This window comes from Vulpes lagopus, chromosome 4, assembly GCF_018345385.1.
Source record: "Vulpes lagopus strain Blue_001 chromosome 4, ASM1834538v1, whole genome shotgun sequence".
In the NCBI taxonomy this organism is placed as follows: domain Eukaryota; kingdom Metazoa; phylum Chordata; class Mammalia; order Carnivora; family Canidae; genus Vulpes; species Vulpes lagopus.
Window position 1 is genome coordinate 43,742,495 of NC_054827.1, and position 24,737 is coordinate 43,767,231.

The following is a 24,737-nucleotide window of genomic DNA, read 5'->3' on the forward strand; positions in this document are numbered from 1 at the left end:
GTGGGTTGTCTCTCATGGTTATCATTTAAATATTGCCTTGATCCAGATAAAGGCCTCAGGATAGGAAATTTTTTTTTTTAAGATTTATTCATGAGAGACAGAAAGAGAGAGAGAGAGAGGCAGAGACACAGGCAGAGGGAGAAGCAGAGACACAGGCAGGGGGAGAAGCAGGCTCCCCTTAGGGAGCCTCATGGGGGACTCGATCCTGGATTCCAGAATCATGCCCTGAGCCAAAGGCAGAGGCTCAATTGCTGAGCCACCTAGGCGTACCACAGGATAGGAAATTTAAGCACACATGTAGGATTGTGACACCTCACACTACTGGGGTTTTCACCCTTGGGAGAAATTGGGGTTTTGGCATCTGACACATCTCTCCTCCTATATCTGTAGCACCTGTGTGTCTGGACTGGGTTTTGGGAGGTGAAATGTCAGACTTTCAGATCCCAGGAAGGGGAAGAAAGGACAACTGTTCCCTATCTGATAAATGTAACAAGGTGCTTTGTCACCAGGAGGGTAATTGAAACCAAAGAATTTTGCTGAGAATAAAGTATAACCATCACCCACACTGCACAGCTGCTTCCTGAAAAGTCTACTCACATTGCATGAAAACGCACATTCAATATTCCGGGATTAATAATGTAGACACCTTCCCCGTGTTCTGTAGATGGTGCATTTTTCTTTTTTTTCTCCTACAGTATGGGGATGGGTGGTGGCTGGTGGGTCACTTCATGGTGGGGTTTATTGACCTATGGTTTACATACAATAAAATTCACCAATTTTAAGTGTGCAGCTAGACAGATTGGGCTAAATGTGTACAGGCATGTGACCACCACTTCACTCAGGACAGGGGTTATTTCTATCTCCCTATAGGTCCCATGGGGCTCCTCTGCAGTCCGTCTCCTCCCCCAAGCCCCATCCTGAGACTGAGGAGGGGCGTGGGTCTTCTCTCTGAATGCCCTGCATTCCACACGGTTCCAGACACAAACACAGGCAACCTGGCACATGTTTAAATGAATAAATACATAGTGGCTCCAACGTATTTCAAAAATCCTTCCAAGGCTCCTGTGGTTTCTCCCATTCATCCCATGTCTTGAAAGACTGTCTAATAAGCACTTGCTAACACGTAGTTTCTGTGTTCAGTCAGAGTCCAGCCCCCTGATCGGCTGTAGACCATCAGCATTACAGAGCCAATGAAATGAAAGCAGGTGGAAAGAGGGCCCGGCCATCCTCATTGCTGCATGGCCATCAGAGTGTGTGCGTTTCTTTTCCACCCCTTGAAAGACTGAAAACATGGCAGGAGCATCCCACCCTAGACCAGAGGCCCCCAACCCACATCAGCCCCGACTCCCTACCTTTCTCAGTAATAATAGTATCCTGTCCCTAATAATGGTTTTACTTGCCTGTAAAACCAGGAAAGTATCTTAAGGTAATAGGTAGCATTTTCCTATAATCTCTATGTTAGCTCATAAGTGTTATGTGTGTGCATATTTATATATGCCAGCTCATCATTTGATAGGAACTCCCATGATTCCCATTTTATGAATGAGCAAAACTGAGGCACTGGGAAATTAACTTTCACAGGATTGCATGGTTTTCTGGTCATCTGTTGCTGTATCCCAAGCCACTCAAAACTTGGAAATATGGATGCGGATCGTCACAGGTCCAGGGGTTGCCTGGCTCAGCCCAGCAGGGCCCGCCTGGTGTTGTGCTTATATTCTAGGCCGGATGGAGGCTGAGGCCGGAGCGCTCTCGATGTTTGTTCACCCTGTGACAGGTGCCTGGGCTGGTCGGCGGCTAGCTTGAGCTGCCCCGTGGCATGGTGGTCTCTGGGTAGTTGGATTTTTAATAGCTGGTTTCCCCCCATGAGATCCAGGGGGAAGTCACAAGGCCTCCAATCATGTGACCCTTCTGCTGCTTTTCTGTCGATCACAGCAGCCCAAAATCAAGGGAGGGAAGGATGGACTACCGTGCAGAACACACTGACTATGCCTGCAGCATCCCCCCACCCTGCCCCCAGCAGTCTGCTAACTTTGACCATGAGCTGTGGCTGGTTGGGTATACACACCATGAAACACGTTTCCTGGGGCACATGGGTGGATTGTATTCTGTTTTTGTTAATAACAACAATAAAGCCCGTTTGGACTGCATTGATGTCAGGACCTGCGTGTCCTACCTGCAGCTGGATAGAGACTGTCCCACATCATAGCAGCTCAGGTGCTTCCTCTGTGCTTGATGGCACAGCAAAGATGCAATTAAGCAAGTGAAAGGTAGGTGACACAGAGGCCATTTCTCACCCATCTGACAAAAATCTGAAGTTTAGCAGCATAATCTGTTGGTGAGCTCTGAGGGAGACAGACCCTCTCCTTTGCCATAGCGAGGGCAGAATGGCCCTGTACTAAGAGGAACATGTGGCAGTATTGTCCAGAAATCACCAACCCGTGGCCTTTTGAGCAGCTGTCAGACTTCTGGGGCTAACACATCCTAGAAGTAGGAAGAACGCACAATGTTCTCGTGACAGCCTTGTCCTAATGGCCAAAGATTGGACACTCGGACTGCCACAGGGGCTGGTGCAGCTAGAACATTCCATCCAAAGAAGCATGCCCCAGATACCAGAAATATCTCTGTGCTGATAGTGAGTGATGTCCTGGGTAAGCAAGCTGTGGGACAGAGTATGTGCATAGCAGGGATACCTAAGTATGAGAGAGACAGAAGGGACTTGGAGTGTGCAAGCGCATAAGGAAGCCCTAGTAGGATGTGCAACTAATAGTGGTTCCTTTGGGGGCACAACATGGATGGGGCCCAGGGTGGGACCCCAACTTTCCTTTCTTTTTTTTTCAAAAATTTTAAAAATATTTCATTTATTCATGAAAGACACACACACACACACACACACACACACACACACAGAGAAACAGACACAGGCAGAGGGAGAAGCAGGCTCCATCAGGGAGCCTGATGTGGGACTCCATCCTGGGTCTCCAGGATCACACCCTGGGCTGAAGGCGGCACTAAACCACTGAGCCACCTGGTCTGCCCCCAACTTTCCTATTATGCATCGTTTTGTTTTCACTTGCAAATCCCATGAATTTAGCTCTTATCCACCTGCATGCAAAAATTAGCTGGATAGCAAAGCCATTGCCCTCAGAGTACTCACAATCGCTATAGAGATAGCATTTACAAATAAATCATGGACAACGCTTGAGTATTTTAAATTCTTTTACTCAAAACTCTTAAAATTCTTAAGGGATAGCTGAAACTCTTGAAATGTGTGGTGTTTGAGATGGTGTCCAACTGGGCTCATTAGGAAGGGCATCACAATCTGTGGGGTTTGAGCCAGTTCTTGGATGAGTAGGTCCTCTTAGCAGTGGGTAAGAGAAGGAGGGAGGTCAGTCCAGACTGGGGTGTCCTGTCAGCTCGCAGGCCTGAGACCGTTGCGTGGGAGGGGAGGACGCTTGCTGGCCCTGACAAGGGGTCTTCGAGCTCCACTGTGGGAACTGCTGACTTAAAATTGTATTGAATCTCTACACAGTTTTCCAGAGTGGCTGTACCAGTTCACGCCAACCAACAGTGCAAGAGGGTTCCCCTTTCTCCACATCCTTGCCAACATTTGTTTCCTGTCTTGTTAATTTTCACCATTCTCATTGGTGTGAGGTGGTATCTTGTGGTTTTGATTTGTGTTTCCCTGATGGCAAGTGATGCGGAGCATTTTCTCATGTGCTTGTTGGCCATGTCTATGTCTTCCTCTGTGAAATTTCTGTTCATGCCTTTTGCCCATTTCATGACTGGATTGTTTGTTTCTTTGCTGTTGAGTTTAATAAGGTCTTTATAGATCTTGGGTCTTAGCCCTTTATCTGATAGGTCATTTGCAAATATCTTTTCCCATTCTCTAGGCTGTCTTTTAGTTTTTGTTGACTGCTTCTTTTGTTGTACAGAAGCTTTATATCTTGATTAAGTCCCAATAATTTATTTTTGCTTTTGTTTCCCTTGCCTTCATAGATGTATCTTGTAAGAAGTTGCTGTGGCCAAGTTCAAAAAGAGTGTTGCCTGTGTTCTCCTCTAGGATTTTGAGGGATTCTTGTCTCACATTTAGATCTTTCATCCATTTTGAGTTTATCTTTGTGTATGGTGCAAGAGAGTGGTCTAATTTCATTCTTCTGCATGTGGATGTCCAATTTTCCCAGCATCATTTATTGAAGAGACTGTCCTTTATCCAGTGGATAGTCTTTCCTGCTTTGTCGAATATTAGTTGACCATACGGTTGAGAGCGCATTTCTGGGCTCTCTATTCTGTTCCACTGATCTATGTGTCAGTTTTTGTGCCAGTACCACACTGTCTTGATGATCACAGCTTTGTAGTACAACTTGAAATCCGGCATTGTGATACCCCCAGCTCTGGTTTTCTTTTTCAATATTCTCCTGGCTATTCGGGTCTTTTCTGATTCCACACAAATCTTAAGACTGTTTGTTCCAACTCTCTGAAGAAAGTCCATGGTATTTTGATAGGAATTACATTGAATGTATAAAGGTTCCTCAAGGAGTTAAAAATAGAGCTACCCTACAACCCAGCAATTGCATTGCTGGAGATTTACCCTAAAGATACAGATGCAGTGAAAAGTCGAGATACCTGCACCCCAATATTTATAGCAGTAATGTCCACAATAGCCAAAATGTGGAAGGAGCCTTGGTGTCCATCGAGAGATGATGGATAAAGAAGATGTGGTCTATGTATACAATGGAATATTACTCAGCCATTAGAAATGACAAATACCCACCATTTGCTTCAATGTGGATGGAACTGGAGGTTATTATGCTGAGTGAAGTAAGTCAATCAGAGAAGGACAAACATTATATGGTTTCATTCATTCGGGGAATATAAAAAAATAGTGAAAGGGATTAAAGGGGAAAGGAGAGAAAATGAGTGGGAAATATCAGAAAGGAAGACAGAACATGAGAGACTCCTGACTGTGGGAAATGAACAAGGGGTAGTGGAAGGGGAGGTGGGCAGGGGGATGGGGTGACTGGGTGATGGGCACTGAGGGGGGCACTTGATGGGATGAGCACTGGGTGTTATACTATATGTTGGCAAATCGAACTCCAATAAAAAAAATATGCAAAAAAAAGAAAAGAAAAGAAAAAAGAAAAGGAAAAAGAAAATCAAGTGATTTTACAACTCCGGGCGGTGGGGGTGGGGGTGGGGGTAAGCTGGTTATCTGTATGATGTGTGATGATGATAGCTCCAAGGACTCATTTTTTTAAAATGAAACAACAACCTTGAAAAAAAATTGTATTCAATCAAAGTATGCTGAATTATAGACTGTCACTCTCAAGGAATTCTTGCTTCTTAAAAACTACCTTTAAAATCATTTGTGTGTGGGACCCGAGCCACATGTCCGCCAAAGATGGCTGTGCTCTAGTTAGTTGAGCAAAAGTTGGCGTGAGCCCCAGAGTGGCTGGAGGAGACGGGTGGAGGCACAAGTGTTGTGACAAGAGCATAAAGCTCCAGGTGGAAAATCACGAACAAGATGATACTGTTGAGGGAAACTTAATTTTCAGTGTCATCACCAGGAAAAATTAACCAAGTCCCAGAAGCAGAAAGGAATCTACTTGAACACGGATCTATATCTATGGAATTAACTCTGCCCTCTGTGGCCTAATGGCAAATAGTCTTTTTCAACCCATCTTCAGTGTGACACAGGCTCTTATAGGTGCGGTCTTATAATGATCCCAGTTTTGACTGCACACACATCTTACAGAATTTTTGTAGGTTTACCTTTGAGTCTAGGCGATTTGAGTTGTGAAATCTGTACCGTAACACAGGGTGGGTTGGTTGGTCTTGTTTTCGGTGGGCTATGCCCTGTATTCCTGGCTGTTGCTGGGCACGGTGGCCTAGCAGCCAGGTATGAGTCAGCCCTGCTAACCAGAGAACGGAAACAACTGACTAGATTAGCATTTCTAAGCCTGTCTTCTGAAAGATGTTGTTTCCCATTTTGCTCCAGACTGTGTTTGCAGCATACCTTGGATCTAGACAATATAAACTAATTATAAAGGCTCTTCTGTTACCTGAACCTGGCCTAGAAATTCCGTGACTGTTGAACAAATGTAGAGCCAAAAATAAAATGGTAATGCATAAAAAAAATCCTTTGCATGCAATAACATTCAAAGTTCTGGTGACAGTGTGTAGGCCGGTGGCACATGTCCTGGGTGTACTCAGTGCACCAGGCTAGGGATGTGGCGACCCTAAAGGTTTCAGCCAGGAAGGCTCCTGTTCGTTGTGATTTCATTCTCTAGGCCAGGGAAAGCTGGCCTGTGTGCTCTTCAATTCTGTCCATGAAACCACAAAAGTGGGGCCGTGTGCGCAGGAGGAAGGGCAGCAGGGAACGTCCCTGGAAGCTCTGGTTTCCCTCTCTGCCTATGGGGTTTCCCCTTCTTCTCTGTGGACCTCCCCAAGGATGTGCTGCTCCTGCAGATCATCCCCACGGTGGTCCTGGAAGGTCAGAGTCCACTCAGTTCTGGGCGCGAAGATCCGGAGTGGAAAGCTCAGTGCTTTGCACACAGAGGGAGGTGTCCCCCGGGGCCTCATATGTATAAAGGGCAGAGAATATGTGGTCCAGACGCTGCCCAGACACACTGGTGGTGATCACAAGTGAAAACAAGGGGCTGGCCTTGTTAAGGGACAGACAATCCCAAGGGATTCTCTGGCTTTAGGAATATCCCCACAGAACCCAGTCTAGCATCCTCTGTGCTTTTTCAGCAAGAGGTAAAGGTCCCAAAGCACTCCAGCAGGGAGTGGATGAGAAAGGCGGAGGACATGCTCAGGAACATGTTTCTTCCTAGCCCCATCCTGGGCACAGGGAGACAGGGTGGTCTGGGGACACGTGCTACGCACAGGGACATGTCAGTGACCGGGTCCTCCTAGGTAGGATATGATGACTTTTAACCTAGTTCTTAGGATGTGAGAAGCAGGCTTTTTTCCTTCCTTGAAAATGCAGAGCCTCAAACAACCCCTGTGTTTTGTACCTGACTCCCTGCAGTGGTAGCAGCTGATCTAGAAGTTTCTGCTGCTCTGGTGACTTTGGCCTCCTGTCCAGCATTTTTCTTCCCCCCTGTACTTATATAATGAGCCCCTCCAGAATGGAATGGGTTTGTTGGCAGCAAAAAAACAAACAAGAAACTTAGCAAATTCCTCGTTTGGCTTCGTTAGTACCATGCTTTGTGGCTTTGAGTCCCTGACCAGGGGCCATGTGTTTCTCTGTGTCCACTCAGTCTCCAGGCCGGTGCTGGGATTTGTCCACCCACTCCACACATTGTGCGGCTGCCTGGTGACTCCGGCTGGCACCTGTTTCCATCTGGAGCACGAAGGCCCGAGCCTCACCACTGGGTCCGATGTTGGCCAGCTTGACCTGACAGAGGGGACCTGGGCTCTCAGAACTTACTAGTGCTCTTGCTCCCTAACCCCACTGGTCACTGTATCCTCATGTATCTTTTCTGCTGGTCACTATATCTCCTCATGTATCTTTTCTGCCAGGAGCTTTAGACGAGATCCCCTCCGCTCAGGGCCCCGACTCTGGGCATGCACCTGCTCCCCTGAGTTCTGGAAGCCCTGAGGGCCATGGATGTCAGGTGAAGTGAGCACGCTCCAGCTCCTGTCCCCAGGTGGAGTGATGTGTGGGTCTCTCAGAGGAGCTGCAGGCAGGCCCCCTTAGCTAGACCGCAGGCTTCCTTCTGTCTCCTGATGCTAACAACAGAGGATGGATGCCGACCCTGGAGTGATGGGTGATTGGTTGGCCTGTGGTACTGAAGCCAGCCCTAGCCACTTGTTGCTATGCTTTTTTTTTTTTCTCATTAGTAGAGCTTTTTTGAGCAGTTCTAGATTTATAGAACAATTGTACGGAAAGTACAGAGAGTTCTCACACACCGCCTTCCTCTCCTTGCCAGTATCCCTTATTAACAGCTTGCACTATGAGGTATGTTTGTTACAATTGATGAGCTTTTATTAATACATTATTATTGTCATTAACCAAAGCCCATAGTTGACCCACCTCCCACGACAGTCTGTTTACTCCACTATCTACTGTTACAGTGTCAGAGCAACGGGCCCTAAAAATGCCTGTTTCCCCTTCTGCCACCCCATGGTGGCTCTGACTTACTGGTGTCTGGGGCCAGACCCCATGCCAGGTGGGGACGTACAGCCCAGGTATGTGGAAAGGCGTGCTCTCGTCACAGGGCTGGGAATAGGGATGGCCCAGAACAGAATTGGGGGGTTTGGGGGGTGCTTAGGGGATCTTTAGGGTTTGAGCCTGAACACCCTCTATCTCAAATGGGGGACTGAGGACGAGACACAGGAGGTGAGGTTCCAGTTGACACACTGGGTCGGGGCAGAAGTTTGTACCCAGGTCTATCATGGAAGGGGGCATAGACCCAGTTCAGCTGCTTTTTTAACAACAGGAACTAAGTAAACAGGACCAGAACGTAAATTGTAAAAAGAGCTAGTCATGTGGTCATTTTGGGTGTTATTAACTTACCCTGGGGACAACTCGGGCCCAGGATGGGGTCCCTGGGACCCTCTGATGTCACGAGCTCTGCATCTCGTTCTGCCTGAGAATTCTGGTCCTTTCCTGTGTGGAGCAGCGCGGTGTGAGCCTGATGTGGCCTCGGCAGGCCCTGCCCTGGATGGAAAGGGAAGTGTTGAGATGCCGTCCCCTGGCCCTCCGAGCTCCACTCACCCCCTGCGCCAGGCTCAGGTGGGCAGCGCCCAGAGCCCCTTTGTGCAGAGCACCCACCAGCCTTCAATCAGCAGGACATGGAGGTTTCTGTGGTTCCGGTAAGTCCTTGGTGCAGCTGCCCAGCCCGATGGCCGTGACACGGATGTGGAGGATTCCAGGAAGTAACAAATTCACACAGAGCCCAAGAATGACAGAGAAGGGCGTTTTGGAACCAGCGGGTTGGTCGCTGGAAGAAAGATGTGAAAATGCCAACACACTTCCCCTGGAGGATGGCCTCCTAGGCTGGTGACGACTGACATTTACTACGGGCCCACTCTGGGGGCTTATGCTGCACGGCGACTCTAAGATGGTCTTGCTGTCCTCTTATGTAATAGAAACATAAGCTAGAAAGTCAAAATCAGCTAAAAAGAGCAGAGTGTGACAGAATGATAATGTGGCTGGAAGTCACAATACTAGGATGTGGTTCATGATTGTGCCACGTGGCTTTGAGCAGCTCCATCAGATCTCTCTGGACACCCCACCTGGGCTAGAAGGGGATCCATCGACTTGAAGATTTCTGAGCTTTTCCAACTGTAATATGCTATGACTGCATCATTTCCCTGGGTTTAGGTGTCAGTAGAGCAGGGGCTCTGCAGCAGATCTGGCCCAGGTAGGTACAGGTGCTGACAGATACCTGGGGTAACCACCCACTGAGACCCCAAGGGCATAATTGCTCTTCTGGGTCCACTGGTGGTCAGGACCGCTGGGGTTGCCAGAAGCCAAGCTGCCCATGCTGGGTCAGAGCAGCAGTGCCTGCCAATCACAGGGCCAGGGCAGGCACACAGGTGGGGTTGGAGGAAAGGGAAGCAGGGAAGAAATCACCCTCCTCCCGCGACAGTAAAGATATGTGGTTCTCTCTCCGTCTGTTTACTCCATGCATATATCCGAGCGCAAAATACTAGAAGAGGTCAGAAGGCTCCAGCCAGGACAGAGGGAAATAGATGGTGTTCATGGTTCCCCACTCTCCTGACATCTGGAGGGACAGGGGGTCAGCCCCTCTGAAATTTAACTGCACTGCTTCAAAGATTATCCAGGGCACAACTGTGCAGGTCCTCTTGTCCATGGTGCAGTAAGACGCACGTTTTATTCTATGTCCGTTTGTGTGATCAAAACTTTTATGAAACAATGCAAGGCATCCTTATTTTGTTTAGGTTTATTCATTCATATTTTGATGGTTGTGTATAATCCACTAAGTTGATGTTATGATCTGCTGGTGGGTTTGGACTCTTCGTTTGAAAACTGTGGCCAGGTGCTTCTGGAGCAGCCAGTTCACCCAGGGATAAACAAATAAAAGCACCTTTCTTTATTATGCTTTAGTGCAGGGAGGCCTTTGAATTCCTTTTACGTCCTTGGTGTTTGCTGCTTGCTCTGAACACCTTGTACCATGCTGGCCCAGAGCAGGTGGGTGGCACAGCCAGTAGGCGTGGAGGAGGCATCCTTGGGCATCTGCGGAAAGTAGGAAGGAGCTTTTGATACATGGTGTTATAAATATGGATGTTTGATATTCTGGAATTTCTGAGCTGGCAACCTTTGTGGATATCGGCTCAGCCGCTGGGCCAAGCCCCAGAGCCTCGCTGGGGACGTGGTTGGGAACAGAAATGAGGTCTCTGAGCCTGACGCTTGCACAAGACCCTCCTGTAGACAGGAGGGTGTGTCTCAGGACCAGCCAGCAGCTCTGTGACCTTATAAAAATGTTCCCTGCGTGCCCAGTTTGGCTCTAATTTGCGGTGTCCCTCCTGCAGTTTGCCTTCCAGCACAGACCCAAACCATCTGGTTTTCCCTGTAGTGCCAGCACTGCCTGCAGGGTGCTAGGCCAGGAGGGGGTAGGTCTCGAGTCTGACACAGGGCCCTTTGGGTCTGTGGGACAGGGACCCAGCAGCACCTCCACTTTCCCTCGTTGTTGTTTTTCCTCGTGAAGGGAGCACAAAAGGGTGGGCGCCCCCGTGACTAGAGTCACCCAGCTGGCCAGGCAGTGCAGGGCACCCACAGAGGGTTCAATGCCACAGTGTTGGTCAGTGGTGTGGCATTTACTTGTGCATAATTAAACCCTCTTCAGAAACCCAGATTTGGTCTTTTCAAACCTCATCTCAAGATTTGTCTTAGCAAAAGAGTAAAATGTCAGAGCTGAAAACAGCCCTAGAAATGAAGGGCTATCCATCCTCTCCCAGATGGCTCACAGTTTCAATCTGTACTCACCCCTAGGAGGCCCGAGCAATCCAAGATATGCCCTGGGAGGTCATTGCCTTATCATAAGACCTTGGTGTTGACCATACTCTGAGCCGTCATAGTTCCCCAGTACCTCAGTACAAACGAGCCAGCGTATTAGCACCTTTGCCAGTATTGGTTTTGTTTCAGGGAAAGACAAATTCTCATTTGAGTCCTGCTGTGTGCCTGGCACTGTGGAGGAATGAGTCGCTCAAGTGACCCAGACAAGGTCCTCGCTGTCAACCGACTGCTGGTATCTGAGGGACAGGGGCCCGTAGACAAAATACAGCGTGAGCAGGTGCCTGGCGGGCATTTTCATGACACTCAGCCGGCCAGTGGCCTAAGAAGAGTGACTGTGTTCATGTCACAGGTGATGCCTGAGGGGATGACTGTGGGGCTTTCCTAAATCTGCTGCTCTTCGTGTGTGTGGCACAGGTTCTTCCTGGACAGTCAGAATGGGCCTATCGGGGTTGCTTCCTGTTTTTCACTCAACTCTGCTGGGATGGAAAACCTTTCCTATCTGTCTTCATCCTCTCGTCCAGGATCCTGGACTTCCTTTGGGGATTTCTGGTATCCCTTGGCAAAGTTAAGGCTCAGCTGTGTGTACAGAGACCCCCTCCCTGGGCCCCAGTCTCCTTCCTGGGGGTGGCCAAGAGTCTCTCCATAGCTGCCCCTGCTGCCTGGATCCTTATCTAGGGCTGGCCCCCCTCAATGACTCTCCAGGGAAACAAGAAGGAAGAGAGATATGTGTCCAATACATATTCTCTGTATACACATATTGACATTAACATTACATGTTATTAACTAATGTTTCATAATAATATGTTTATTATATGTCCTTAATATATGTATGTATGTTGTGTATCCTTAATATGGATTATTACAAGTTAATACAATAAGTGTACATAATATATAACTAATATAGAAACATATATAATATTCTATATATCCACACATGAAGGGGTTTGTTTTGAGGACTTAGCTACTGTGTGTGGGGGGCTGCCAAGCCCTAAATCCCCGGGGTAGGTGGGCAGGTAGAGGCGTAGGCAGGACCTGATGCCGAGGTCTTGGGGCAGGATTCCTTCTTCTTTTGAAACCCTCTTTTTCCTCCAAGGCCTTCATTTGATTGGGTGAAACCCACTCACTTTAGGGAGAATCATCTCCTTTATGTAAAGTCAGTGACCATAGATGCTTATCTCCAGGGACCTTCACAGCAGCATCTGGATTGGTGCTTGGCTGAGTCATTGGAGCTATGGCCTGGCCAAAGTGAGACAAGCCGTCACGGATTCTGTGATGGCACTTGGTTGGCAGAGCCCACAGCTCCCCCTTCTGTGACATCTCCCCCCTCTCATCCCCTGGCTTGGGCCAGAGATACCACCTGTGGAGATGTGGATTGTTCTGGACTGAGGAAGCAACCTGCTATCCGGGTCACACCTGTTGGTAGCCCAGGGGAGGTGGTTGCCCCAGACCTGAGCCTTGCCCCTCACCATCTCCGGGGCCTTCCCAGCCCTTGCCTGCCTCCTCCCTCCTGGGTTGGGAGAAGACAGCAAACAGGGTTGATTCTAGATTCTAATCCTCGACAGAAGTTTGCAGAGGCCAGATTCAACCTGGCCTGCAATGTGTGTACCTTTAAGGGGTTGCTCTGGGACCTGAGCAAGCAGGGGATGGGGAAGGGCCCCTGGGCATGCAGATTGGGGGTCTTCAGGCCTTCCAGAACACAGGTCCCTGGAGGCTGCATTGGAGCCACCGTCCCCTCTGCACAGTCCTCAGCTGTAAGGCCAGGAGTCCGTGGGGACCTTCATACTAGTCAAGCAAAGGCTGCCTACCTTAAAGCAGGGCGACGCCCAGCTACCTTTTGACAAGAAGAGAGCAAGAGCAGCTGGCCCTTGGTTATCCCTCTTTAGAACTGCTCACACAAGTTATCAATCACCCTGTCTTTCAGCATGAGGATGGGGTCAAGGTGGCTTTCTAATTATAAGGAGGAGCAGCTAGTGTCTTATTTATTATTTATTTATTTGTTTGTTTGTTTGTTTATTTATTTAAATAAGAGAGGAGGAGGCAGGCTCCCCATTGAGCAGGGAACCCAACGCAGGGCTTGATCCCAGAACCTTAACAGATGCTTAACCGATTGAGCCACCCTGGTACCTTGTCTTATTTTTTTTTAATTTAAGATTTTATTTATTTATTCATGAGAAACACAGAGAGAGAGGCAGAGACACAGGCAAAGGGAGACAAAGGCTCCCTGCAGGGAGCCCGATGCAGGACTCAATCCCAGGACCCTGGGATCATGACCTGAGCCAAAGGCAGACGCTCAGCAGTTGAGCCACCCAGGTATCTCTGCAGCTGGTATCTTTACAGAACGTTTGCAAATTGATTTCAGGCCTAGGTTGAGTGGGGCATAACAGACCACCCGGGCTTCCCAGGTTGTGACAGTTGACCTGGGACTTGGGACCGTGTTCTGGTGATGTCCCGTGTCCTCCAGTCGTGACTGCTGAAACCAGATATGTCCTTGGCCAATGGCCCTCACAAACCCCACACTGCACGGTACCTGCCATCCAGCCTCACTTTACAGATGGAACACCCACAGCTCCTGGAGGTGAAAACAATCCTCTGCACACGACAGCTGAGGGCGAGCGGAGGCTTCTTGGCCACCTCAGTGTGAGGGTGCTGTGAGAGAAGGCTTTGCTGTGTGCTGCTGATGTCGAGCTAGGGAAGCCACTGTGGGAGGTTGTGGGGGGGTGGGGAGTGGGAAGAGCAGCAGGACGAGGTACGTCCTTAGCGCTGGGGCAGGGCCAGGCGCCATACTTTGACCTTGTCCAGGGCCCAGGGCTCCTTCCTTTGGAGAAGGGCCAGCCCAGAGCCACAGCTGAAGTACTTTCCTTGGCACAGAGGCCCAGGGTGGTCAGTGGGGTAGCTCAAGCCGGCTGTGTGCCTCAGTCGGGACCCTCAGGTGGGGGGCACGGGGCTGGCAGGGTGGCAGCAGGAGTGAGAAATAGTGGTTTACTTTTCTCTTCTACATCAGGAAGTCTCTCAGACTGCAGTCAGAAACCACGAGTCCTCTGTGGAAAATAAAGAACTCTGGACCTTCTCCGAGAGTTAAGTTTAGGCTTTCCCTAATTTGGCCCCCGTCCCGCCCCTTTTGCCGAGTTCCAGCAATTCAGGGTTTGTTCCTTATTTTTCTGAGAGCAGTTATATAATGCAAATGTTTTTCAAAGGCTCCAATTGACCATGGTTCTGGCCACCACCCCCCACCTTGGTACCAAGAACTGCCTGTTGGGCGGTTTTGAGGGATTGCGCAAACCCGGTCCATCTGGAGACACCTTACTTGTGCCTTCCGCCTGAGCTTCTTGCCAAGGCCTCACTGCGAGGGATGGACCTCAAGCCACAGGACCTCAGGCTCCTGACGAGGCTGTCCCATGGAGTGATGGGGACAGGGACAGCCGGGGAGACCAGCGGGGCAGGGGTGTCCTGTGTGGGACCCAAGCAACTGTCTCCTGCTGATTTTGAGGACGCGTAGTCATAGCTTTCCAGGAAGCGTACTGAGCATCATGAGGATGCACCTGGCATTTGTGCCCATTACCCAGGTGCTTGAAATTGGGAGGACCTTAGAAACCCACTGAGTAACCAGAGGTCAGCTCTTAGGAAGCAGGTGAAGAGGTTCGTCAGGATAGAAAGAAGTGCAGCTGGGTCTTAACCAACTCATGGCTGAGGTACCTATAAGGGAGCACAGGACATGCCCCCAGCCCTCTAACCGGAGCAGCCCACATCGGGGAGACTCTGCCCCCAAACACTGAGCTTTGAAAGCAGTGGAGATGATTTGGCAGTCTGAGAGTAGAAAAAAATTATTTTTATGACTAATCATAGACAGTGAGAAGCTGCAGTTTATTTTCAAGCTAGCAGTCCTGCTCCAAAGTGCTCCCAGGGGAACACCTGGGTGGCTCAGTGGTTGAGCATCTGCCTTCAGCTCAGGGTGTGATCCTGGGGTCCTGGGATTGAGCCCTGCATTGTGCTTCCCTTGGGGAGCCTGCTTCTCCCTCTGTGTCTCTGCCTCTCTCTCTGTGTCTCTCATGGATAAATAAATTCTTAAAAAAATAAAATAAAGCATTCCCAGGATCCCAGGATGATGTTTAGTTCAGTGATAAACACCAAGACTGGGAGCTCAGAGGCCTCTTCTGGAATCTTCTAGTTATACCCTCTCACTTGACAGATGAAAAAGTGAACTCAACATACCTGAGACCGCCCCTGCCGCCCCCTCTCCCTGCAACTGCCCATTCCCGACAGTGAACAACAGAGTTGAGGCTGGAAGTCAGCCTCCTGGCTCCTTACTCCTGCTCAGGTGGTGTTCTCGAGTATGGAGGGATGCAGGACCCAGCTGTTCCCCTGACGGCGCCCACCATCAGCTGTCCCCAAGCCCGGGGTGGCTCCCAGTGTCAATGCTGCTCTGTGTACTCAGGTCTGCTCCGCAGGAGCGGAGAATGAAAACCATCCCAGATGTGTTCCTTCCGCAGTAGGAATCAGCCTGCTGGTAACTGCACTGGAATGTTCTATCATGACCCTGATATCTAAAACCCTTAGTCGGCCCTCAGGTGCAGGCTATGGGCCCCTGACATTGGCAGCCTTTCTGTTTGTCCTGTATTTGTGCTTTTGTCAGGCTTCTGCCCCGGGGCGTCCCAGCTGCATCAACAAAGGAGTTTTGTAAGATGAAGCATCAGATCAGGAATACTGAAGGGCCAGACCGCATCTGATCAATAACCACTTACCTCACACCTTCTCTCAAAGCTAAACCATGAGTAAGACAGCCTCCGTCCTTCAGGAGTTCACAGATCAGTTTGGGATAACTGCCAGAGGAGTGGGAGAGCTGCAAATAAGACCCCAAACCACACAGACTGTAAACCTGCCACAATGGGGAGTGGTGGCATTTGGTGGGGGTGGTTCTGCTATCAGGAAAATTACTTTTCATTTGGAGTAGGCCTCAAAGAGAAAGCATTGTAAGCTGTTTCGGGGAATGAATCACTGAACTGCACAAATCCTCACGCATCCTTGTCTTCCCCCTGAGGGTGTACTGTACCCACGATACCCATTTTGCAAGGAAGAGCTCTACATCTTCACAGCCTCTGATACCAAGTGTGGTTTTGGTTAATGGAGCTGAGCCATCCCAAGGAGGTGGTGGGACTTAACAGAAAGAGGTCTGAGCTGGGAGTAGGTGGTCCTGGCCTGCTTGCTGCTGTCTGGTTGTCCAGCTTGGCCAAGTGGTTTAGCCTCTCTGACTCTCAGCAGCTTTGGTTCTAGATTGGCATGGTTCTGCTTGTCCACCATACTGGTATGGGCTGCTTCAAGGACCAGGGGAAGATTTAATAAGGCACATTAATGGCAGATTAATGACAGCTCTGTTGCTGATATCTTTTTTGTGGTAGGATGTTGGCTTTTGCCTGAATTTCTGAAGAGGGTTAGGGATGGAAGGGTTGTTAAATGGGCTACTTGTAAGGTCCACTCACATCTCAGGAATTTTCTTAGGGCTTTTCTCTCTTATCCTTATGCTTTCCTGACAGGTGACTTTAGCGGCCCATATCCTGAAAATTAACTTTCCCCAAAGATTCTGATATACATCTCCAGAGCACATGGTCAAGGTCTAAAATAGAGTATGTGCAGCTGATGACAATCCCAGAGTCTCTTGGCAGCAACCAGGTCTTAAATGTCTCTTAGCGCCTCAACATTGGCCAGCAAAATGCCCACCCAGCGCCAGGACTGGCCTGGCTGGCAGACCAGAAAAGGAGGTTTCAGGGGTGGCAGGGAGAAGATAAATCAGTGAGGAAAGCACGGAGCTCTGCTGAGAGTTTAATATTTAGAAATCACATGAACAGGCCAGGCTCCAGGAGCCTTGGTCTTCTGGAATGAGCTAGGAGGCCAGGTCTCAATTATTCCACCAGCTAATAGCCTTGTGGCCATAGCTGCCATTAGAAATTTCCCCATACCTGGCCTCCAAGGTGTGCACTCTTTCTTGGTGAGCTCTGAGAGATGAGAGCCAAGATTAGAATCCTGGAATGTGGGGTGGAGAAGCCTTCCAGCAAAGCCCCGCCACTCATGCCAGGGGACTTCCCTGTAGGGATGCTCGACCAAGCAGGCATGCAGTGCTGGGAGGCAGGCCCACAGCCGTAGTTGGATGGCTTGGTGCTTTCATGAGCTCGCACTGGTCAGAAGGAGCTGCAGGGGACTGGCTGCAGCCCCTCTTCATGGTCACCCCGGGGCTCCAGGCCTCCTGCGATAGGAGCTGGACCAGCATCCCCATCTTTCCTCTTTCAAGGCTGTCTAACCTGAGTCATTTCACCGCTGGAGGCCTTGGTTGCTAGAGCATGATGGTTCTGTGAGGAACAAATGAGTATTTGTGAAAAGGCTGTCACGTGTGGAAACTGTTGTACTGCACCAATGTTCGAGGGTAATGGTTATTTGAAACCAGAGAAGAGTGTACTCATTAAAATAGGAGATAAGCACCCACACCTGGTTCCTCCTCACTTCCTGGTGAACTGCAGCCATGTGGGCCCCATTGGCACAGCCTGTACGGCCCCCCGCACTGGCTGGCCAGGGGAAGGGGTGCCGATTCGAACGCTTTGCGTGCCTGCTGCATGCCAGGCAAATGCAGGCAGACAACAGTAAGAGAAATAGGTCTCCCTCGCCCCTGATGAATTCAAAGTCTAGTTAGAGAAACAGACTGATAAAGGATCATAATAGGGCACGATAAGTCCGTCTACAGTTGTTTAATAAAGGTCCATCTTCAGTTGTGTGATAAAGCTTCGTCTAAAGATAAGAGAATAATGAATTCTGCCTGAGGGTGGGTCCCTGCCAGAGATAGTGTGTGAATTGGGCTTTGCCAGGCACAGAGAAGTTCACCTGTGAACCAGGATTGCTGGTTGGGGGAAATGCAGCAGAGCCCAGGAGGGCAAAGAGCTTGGAGCATCTGAAGGATTGGCAGCCAGCACTGGCCATTCATGCATGGCCTTGGGCCAGGCTGTGTCCTGGAGGGGGCTAAAGGAAAGCAGGGTCTGTTCTCCAGGGAGGGGTGGACGGTTGCCAAAGAGCAGGCCTTGAACTGAGGTGTGTGAGGACTGGAGATGGTGTCCTGTGTCCAAAGACACAACCGTGTTCACGAGAACCACAGCACCCACCGGGGGTGCAAAGCACATCAGAAATAAGACTGCAGAGGTCTCCATGGGGCCTGGTGGAAAGCTCCTGGCTATAGCTCCTCCCAACAGTCACCCAATAGGTAGCCATTGGCTCTCCACCTGGGCCATCAGCAGAATGATGGAGATGCCCATACCTCACAGTGGACTTATCAACTCCCTTCTGTGCTGGGGCCTAAGCTCCCCAGGTGCAACCGGGTCAGAGACCACTGACATAAACATGAGAGGAGGCCAAGTCTGGAATCTCACCAGCGTGTTCCAGTTGGCCAGGTATGGAAGCCATTGCCAGGTCCTCAGGGCATTAGGGGAGGGGCCGATGTAATAGAAGAAGACCCACACTTTTAGGGATTACCCTTCAAGCAGAGGTTTGGAGATGGCCTGAAAGTGACGAGTCTGAAAGTCTTGGGAGAACAATTAGGCAGCTTGAGAGAGCCGAGGGAAGAGGGACCTGGATCCTAGCAGCAGAGGGGTTGAGGGTGGGTGACAGAATGGGTTACAGGAAAGCATGGGTACACAGGGAGCTATAAAACATTGTTGATTGAAATTACAGAAGACACAAATAAGAGGAGAGATATCTCGTGTGTGTGGATTAGTAGATTCAATATTGTCAAGATGTCAATACTATCCAAAGTCATCTACAGATTCAGCACAATCCTTGTCAAAAATCTCAATGGCATCTTTTTCTTTTTTTTTTTCTTCTTTTTTTTTGGATAGAAAAATCTGTTTTAAATGGATTGTATGCAAATACCAGGAATCCTGAGTAGCCAAAACAAATTTTTTTGGGAAAAAAAGAACAAAGTAAGATGTTTCATGGTCCCTGATTTCAAAACTTATTACAAAGATATAGTAATTAAAACAATGGTGCTGGCATGAAGACAGACATATAGACCGCCCCCAAATAAACTCACATAATGTGGCGAGATGATTTTGTGACAAGAGTGCCAAGACCATTCAATGGGAAAAGACAATCTTTTCAGTGCATGGTGTTGGGAACATTGAAGATCAGCATGTGGAAGAATGAAGTTGGGCCCTAATTTTATACCACAGAGAAAAACTCAGAACAGGTCACAGACCTACATATAAGAGCAGAAACTAGAAAGTCTTAGAAGACAGCATGAGGGAAGAGCTTCATGACATTGGATTTGGCAATGAAGCCTTGATTATGACACCAAAAGCACCTGCAACAAAGTAGAAATAGATCACCTCAAAATTAATAGCTTCTGTGCATCAAAGGACACCATCAATAGAATGAAAGGCAACCTACAGAATGGGAGAAAATATTTGCAAATCATACATCTGATAGAAGGTTAGTGTCCAGAATATAGAAAGAACACCTACAATATCGACAGCAAACAGCGCAGTTGAAAAATCGTCAAAGGACTTCTTGAACAATTTTCCGAAGAAGATACACCAGTTGCCAAAAGCACCTGAACAGATGCTCAACATGACCAAGCATTAGGGAAATTCAGATCCAAACCACAATGAGACATCACCCGACACCTGTTAAGATGGTTAATATAAAAACAAAACTAAATCCAGACAGCAGCAAGGGTTGGTGAGGTTGTGGAGAAATCAGAATGCTCATTCACTGTTGGTGGGGATGCAAAGTGGGGCCCCTGCTATGGAGAACAGGCTGGCGGTTCCTCAGAAATATTAAAATTGAATTACTGTGTGATCCAGCAACCCCACTTCTGGGTGTTTACCCAAAAGAACTGCAAGTAGGATCTCAATGAGGTATTTATATATCTATTGTATTCAATAGAATACGCCGTTCGGGCTGCCATAACAGAGTATGCCAGGACTGGGTGGCTTTCTTTTTTCTCACAGTTCTGGAGGCTGGAAGTCCAAAATCAAGGGGTCGGCAGGGTTGTTGTCTTCTGAGACTCTCCCTGCCTCGTCGATGGCCATCTTCTGTCTGTGTCTCCACATGGCCTTTCATTTGTGTCTGTGTCCTAATCTCTTCTTACAAGGCCAATAGCCACACTGGGATCAGGGCCCACCCATATGACCTTATTTTAACTTAATTGCCACTTTCAAGACCCTATCTCCAAATACAGTCACATTCTGAGGTTCTGGCAGTTACAGCTTCAGTCTGTGCATTTGGGCAGTTGCGGGAAGACACAACACTTGTTCACAGACGGCAGCGTTATTCACAACAGCTGAAAGGTAGAAGCAACCCAGGTGTCGCCTGATGGTTGAATGGGTAAGCAAATTGTGGTACATCCATACAACGGAGTATTATTCACTTGTAAAAGGAAAGAAAGTCTGACATAGGCCACAATGTGGAGGAACATTGACATTAATGCTTAAGTAAAAATATTCCAGTCACAAAAAAGGCAAACACCCTGTGGTTCCACTCAGACAAAGTCCTGACCTTGTCATATCTGTAGAGATAGAAGGCAGGATGATGGGTGTCAGGCTCTGGGGGAAGGGGTGGGGGGTTGTCTCATGGGACAGAGTTTCTGTTTTGTAAAGTGAAAAAGTTCTGGAGGCAGACGGTGATGGTGGCACGGTGTGAGTGTACCTGACACCACTAAACTGTACTTAAAATGGCTAAAATGGTTAAGTTTTATGTTATGGGTATTTTACCACAATAAAAAAGGAAAAGAAGAAAGGTTAAGGACTCAGGCAAGTTCCCCTGGTAGACTTCCCAGTCTACCCTGGTGGGACTCCTCTCTGGGGTGTGGAGGGGGTCACCAGGTGAGACCAGGGGGAAGGAGGAGCAGAGCTGAGGCCCCTGTGTCACACAGCTCCACTGACCATTCCATACCAGCCACCAGCCAGGCACTCCTCCCCATGAGGCCCCCATCATCCTCTCACCAGGAAGATATGCTACTTGGACTGCTTCCTCCAGGGACCCATATTCTGTGCCACGAGATGAAGTCCTGCCCACCAGCTCTCCCAGGGTGCTGTGAAGGCTTGCCCTCCACTCCTGCTCTCCTGCTGGGGCGCCTTCCCTCCTGCCTCCAGTCCCACTTCTTCTCCTTGCTCCTTCCCCAGGGTGATGAGGGGCAGTCGCCTCAAGTTCTGAAAGGGAATGTGAGCGTGGTCAGGGTCTTTGAGGAAGCCAGCATGTTGTCACCCCTCCTTTTACTCCCCTTGCATCCACACCTCTCCCTGGTGGCCGAGGTTTATGGGGGACTCAAGATGGGGGTGTGGTATGTGCATGGAGCCAGTGCTGTCCCTGGATGAGGCTGGATGGGCACCTGAGGGCTGCTCCGTTGACCATGTGCTCTCTTTTCATCCTAGGACCTGAGTTCCTTTGCCATGCCACTCCTGGATGGAGACCTGGAGAGCTCAGAAAAGCATTCTTCCCGTAAGGTAGGGCCGCCTTTCTCATAGCTTCTCACAGCTCACCTGAGGTGCCATTGAGCAAGGTTCCCTCGGTGAGAACCCAGGACAAATGTCTACCCACCTCATCCTCTTGTGCTCCCACTTGCTCATCCACCTGTGTTCTCCCCTTATCCTCCTGTGCTCCCTCCTGCCCATCTACCTATGCTCCCCCCTCACCCTGTGTTCTCCCCTCATCCTCCTGTGTTCCCACCTCATCCTCCTGTGCTCCCACCTGCTCATCCACCTGTGTTCTCCCCTCATCTACCTGTGTTCTCCCCTCATCCTCCTGTGCTCCCACTTCATCCTCCTGTGCTCCCACCTTATCCTCTCGTACTCCCACCTGCCCATCCACCTGTGCTCCCACCTGCCCATCTGCCTATACTCCCACCTGCTCATCTGCTTGTGTTCTCCCCTCATCCCTCTGTGCTCCCACTTGTGCTCCCACTTGCACTCCCACCTGCTTACCAACTGGTGCACCCCTCACTTGGCCATGCCCCTTGTACCTGCGGGTGTCTAATTTGAGAGCCTCTTGGGCTTTGCTCCCTTCTCTCCTCCATCTGGGTTCAGCCATGGCCACCCAGGCTCCCCAGGGGAGGCAGAGGTAATGAGGAAGATCAACAATAAGCCAAGAGAAGAGGCTGAAAGGATGAGTAAATGGGAGGTTTGGAGACTGTGGCTTTCGGCTTGTCCCATCCTGGACAGGAGCTCCTTCTGCCCGCCCCCCGCCCCGTCCAATCCTTCCTCCCTTCTGGTCGCCAGCCACTTTTCCTTGCCTCTCCTTAGCTCACCACCTCCCCCCGCCACTGGTCGGCCTGTGGCTCAGCAAGGCTGGTGGCCGTGTCAGGGTCAGGCAGCCAGGGGCGTGGATCCCATGAGGACTGGTGGGCATGGCGAGAAAGGGGAGGTCAGGGCAGCCTGCAGTCAGGGGGGAGGGGGTGCAGAGAGAGGAGCGGCAGGTCCTGAGCCCCGGTGGGAGGTGGCATGGGGGGTGGCGAGCCCCCGGGTGCCCCGAACAGGGGATGCAGAACCACATGATCCCCTGGCTCTGGCTCCTGCAGCAGGGGCTGGGGCAGGCCTCCAGCGCAGGGAAAGCACTCTGAACTGCATACAGCGAAGGCCACACACTGGTTTGGGCCTGGGGGTTCCACTGGCCTCCACTCCCTGTCCTGAAGGAACGGGCGCCCTCATAAGCCGTCCTTGAGGCCTAGCCTGAAGGGACGCCCGGAGGACACCCTCAGGAAGGAGCCACAGAGCTCCACAGACCAGTGGGCAGGGTCTGCGCCTGCGGGGTGGGCTCCCCCTCCTCCTCCTTGTCCTCCCAGGCCGTCTGCTTCTGACGGTCTGACTCCGAGAAGCCCTTCCTTAAACCAAAAACCTAAGGTGGTGAACGTGGTAAAGACCCATGGTGAGGACCTGGACTCGTCCAGCCGCACAAGCCCCCACTTTGGGGGCTCCCAGAGGGTCTCAGAGCAAGGTCCCTGTCACAAATGCATGACTTCTGAGTGGAAGGGGACCACAGGCTTCCCTGCACCCCCCCCCCCCCCCCACCGTGCGTCCTTGGAACGCTGCGGGCCGTCAACACTGTGGGCCATTGGTGATGATGACATCTGGGAGGCAGGCCTCCCCTGCCTGTGTTCTCGCTGGAGAGGGGGGTGTGAACCCCCAAGGTGGCTGCGAGTGCTTCCAGAGGGTCTGGCTAATGGCACGGGAGACTGAGGGACCAGTCTTGGCTGGGAAGGTGTTTCTCCCCATCCTAGCCCCTGACACAGCCTGGAGCCCGGGCCTGGAGGGAGCCGTGCAGGGTGCAAGGGGACAGGAGGGAGCTGTGCCGGATGCAAGGGGATGGGACTGAGCCGTACAGGATGCGTACAGGATGCGTGGGGACAGGGCAGGGTTGCCTGGCATTCCCGCTCAGCCTGTTGCCCCGTGGCCTCCCTTTGCCTCCCTACTCCCAACCCCACCCCATCCCCAGGGGGCAGGTATTCCCTCCTCCATGTCCTTGAACCTTGGCCACCTTCCTTTCCATTAAACTCCAGCAACTTTGAATTATCTCTACATGAGGCTGGTCTTTTGAGAGGCAGAGCTAGGCTCCTCCCATGAAGAATTTCCACACTGCCTCTTCCCCTGCCAGGTTCCACCCCTTGATCTCCGGAATCCAGATCAAAACGTAAACACCCTCGTGAAGGGGGGTGTGGGTTAGGCTCCTGACAGCCAGTGCTTTCTGCCGATGTGATGTGGGTGGCCCAAGGGGGGGCATGGGCGGAGAAGCGTGGGAACAGTTGGATGCTTGGCAGCCGCCTCTGCATCTGAAGAGCCCAGGTGTTATTAGATGGATGGCTGCACCTGACTGGTGAGGATCCCCTTCCCGTGTGGTCCTCGCTGCTCCAGGCCACCCGCCTGGTGTTCTATAATACCAGTTCGTACCATCTCCCAGGCCCCCTCACTTTACCCCCATCTGAGCCCCCCCTGCACCCTGGGATGGCCGTTCTTTGTCACATACTGTTTCTCTGTGAGGAGCGTCTGGTCCCCTTGATGCTGCATAGTTGTGGTGTGCAGTTCCCAGGCCCGCATCTGGGGGAAGGTCCCTGCTGGGATCTCCCAATCGTTCGACACCATGGCAATCACTGTGGGTCAGCCAGTGTGGCCTCAGGGCTTCTGAGCACCAGGCAGCCTGGCCTTTGCCTCAGCTGCTCTCCCAGCAGATGACCCAACTGCCTGCCCCCCATTAGCTCCTGCACAGCCAGCATACACTTGGGGGCCACTGGGCCCTTTTGTGCATCCAAATGCAGGGAATGATCCAATAACATTTATCAGAGATTTGTTTTATTGCACAATTGCTCACAGGCTGAGCAGCTTCTCTTGGCACCAGGGTCTGCGTCACCCCCACCCAGTGGGCAGGGAGCAGGTGGTGGGTGTGCTTGGCCATCTTGTCTCCCCACTGCCCCGGAGGCTCAGGCTCTCATTGTCCCCCACCATGAGAAGGCTGGGCCAGGCTGTGTCCACCATAGTTTGGCCTTTTTGGGGAAAGGTCTGCTTTGTGTGGGTTCCTTCCTCAGTGCCTAACTCAGTTGGCTGGGAATCCTCAGACCAGAATGGAATCCCAGCAAATGAAGTTCAAAACAGCACTCAAGGGCCTCTGTGGTGGTGGCATTTGGTTGCATCTATCTGTGGCGGCCCGAGAAAATGGCTTTCTGTCTGTGCTTCCTGTTCTGTCTCCTTCTTGGGCTCTGGGTGCCCTCTGCCCATCAGCCTTTGCCCATCAG

The 24,737-nt window shown here is 50.5% G+C and overlaps 1 protein-coding gene across 8 annotated transcripts in view; it reads left to right on the forward strand.

The window, feature by feature from the left end:
- Positions 1-24,737, forward strand: part of PRKAG2 (protein kinase AMP-activated non-catalytic subunit gamma 2) — a 268,736-nt gene that overhangs the window by 56,566 nt on the left and 187,433 nt on the right. For all 8 annotated transcript variants that reach the window (XM_041753787.1, XM_041753785.1, XM_041753786.1 and 5 more), the window contains one exon: positions 21,391-21,462. In XM_041753787.1, the coding sequence (XP_041609721.1) occupies positions 21,391-21,462 (72 nt within the window). The remainder of the gene's footprint in view (positions 1-21,390; positions 21,463-24,737) is intronic.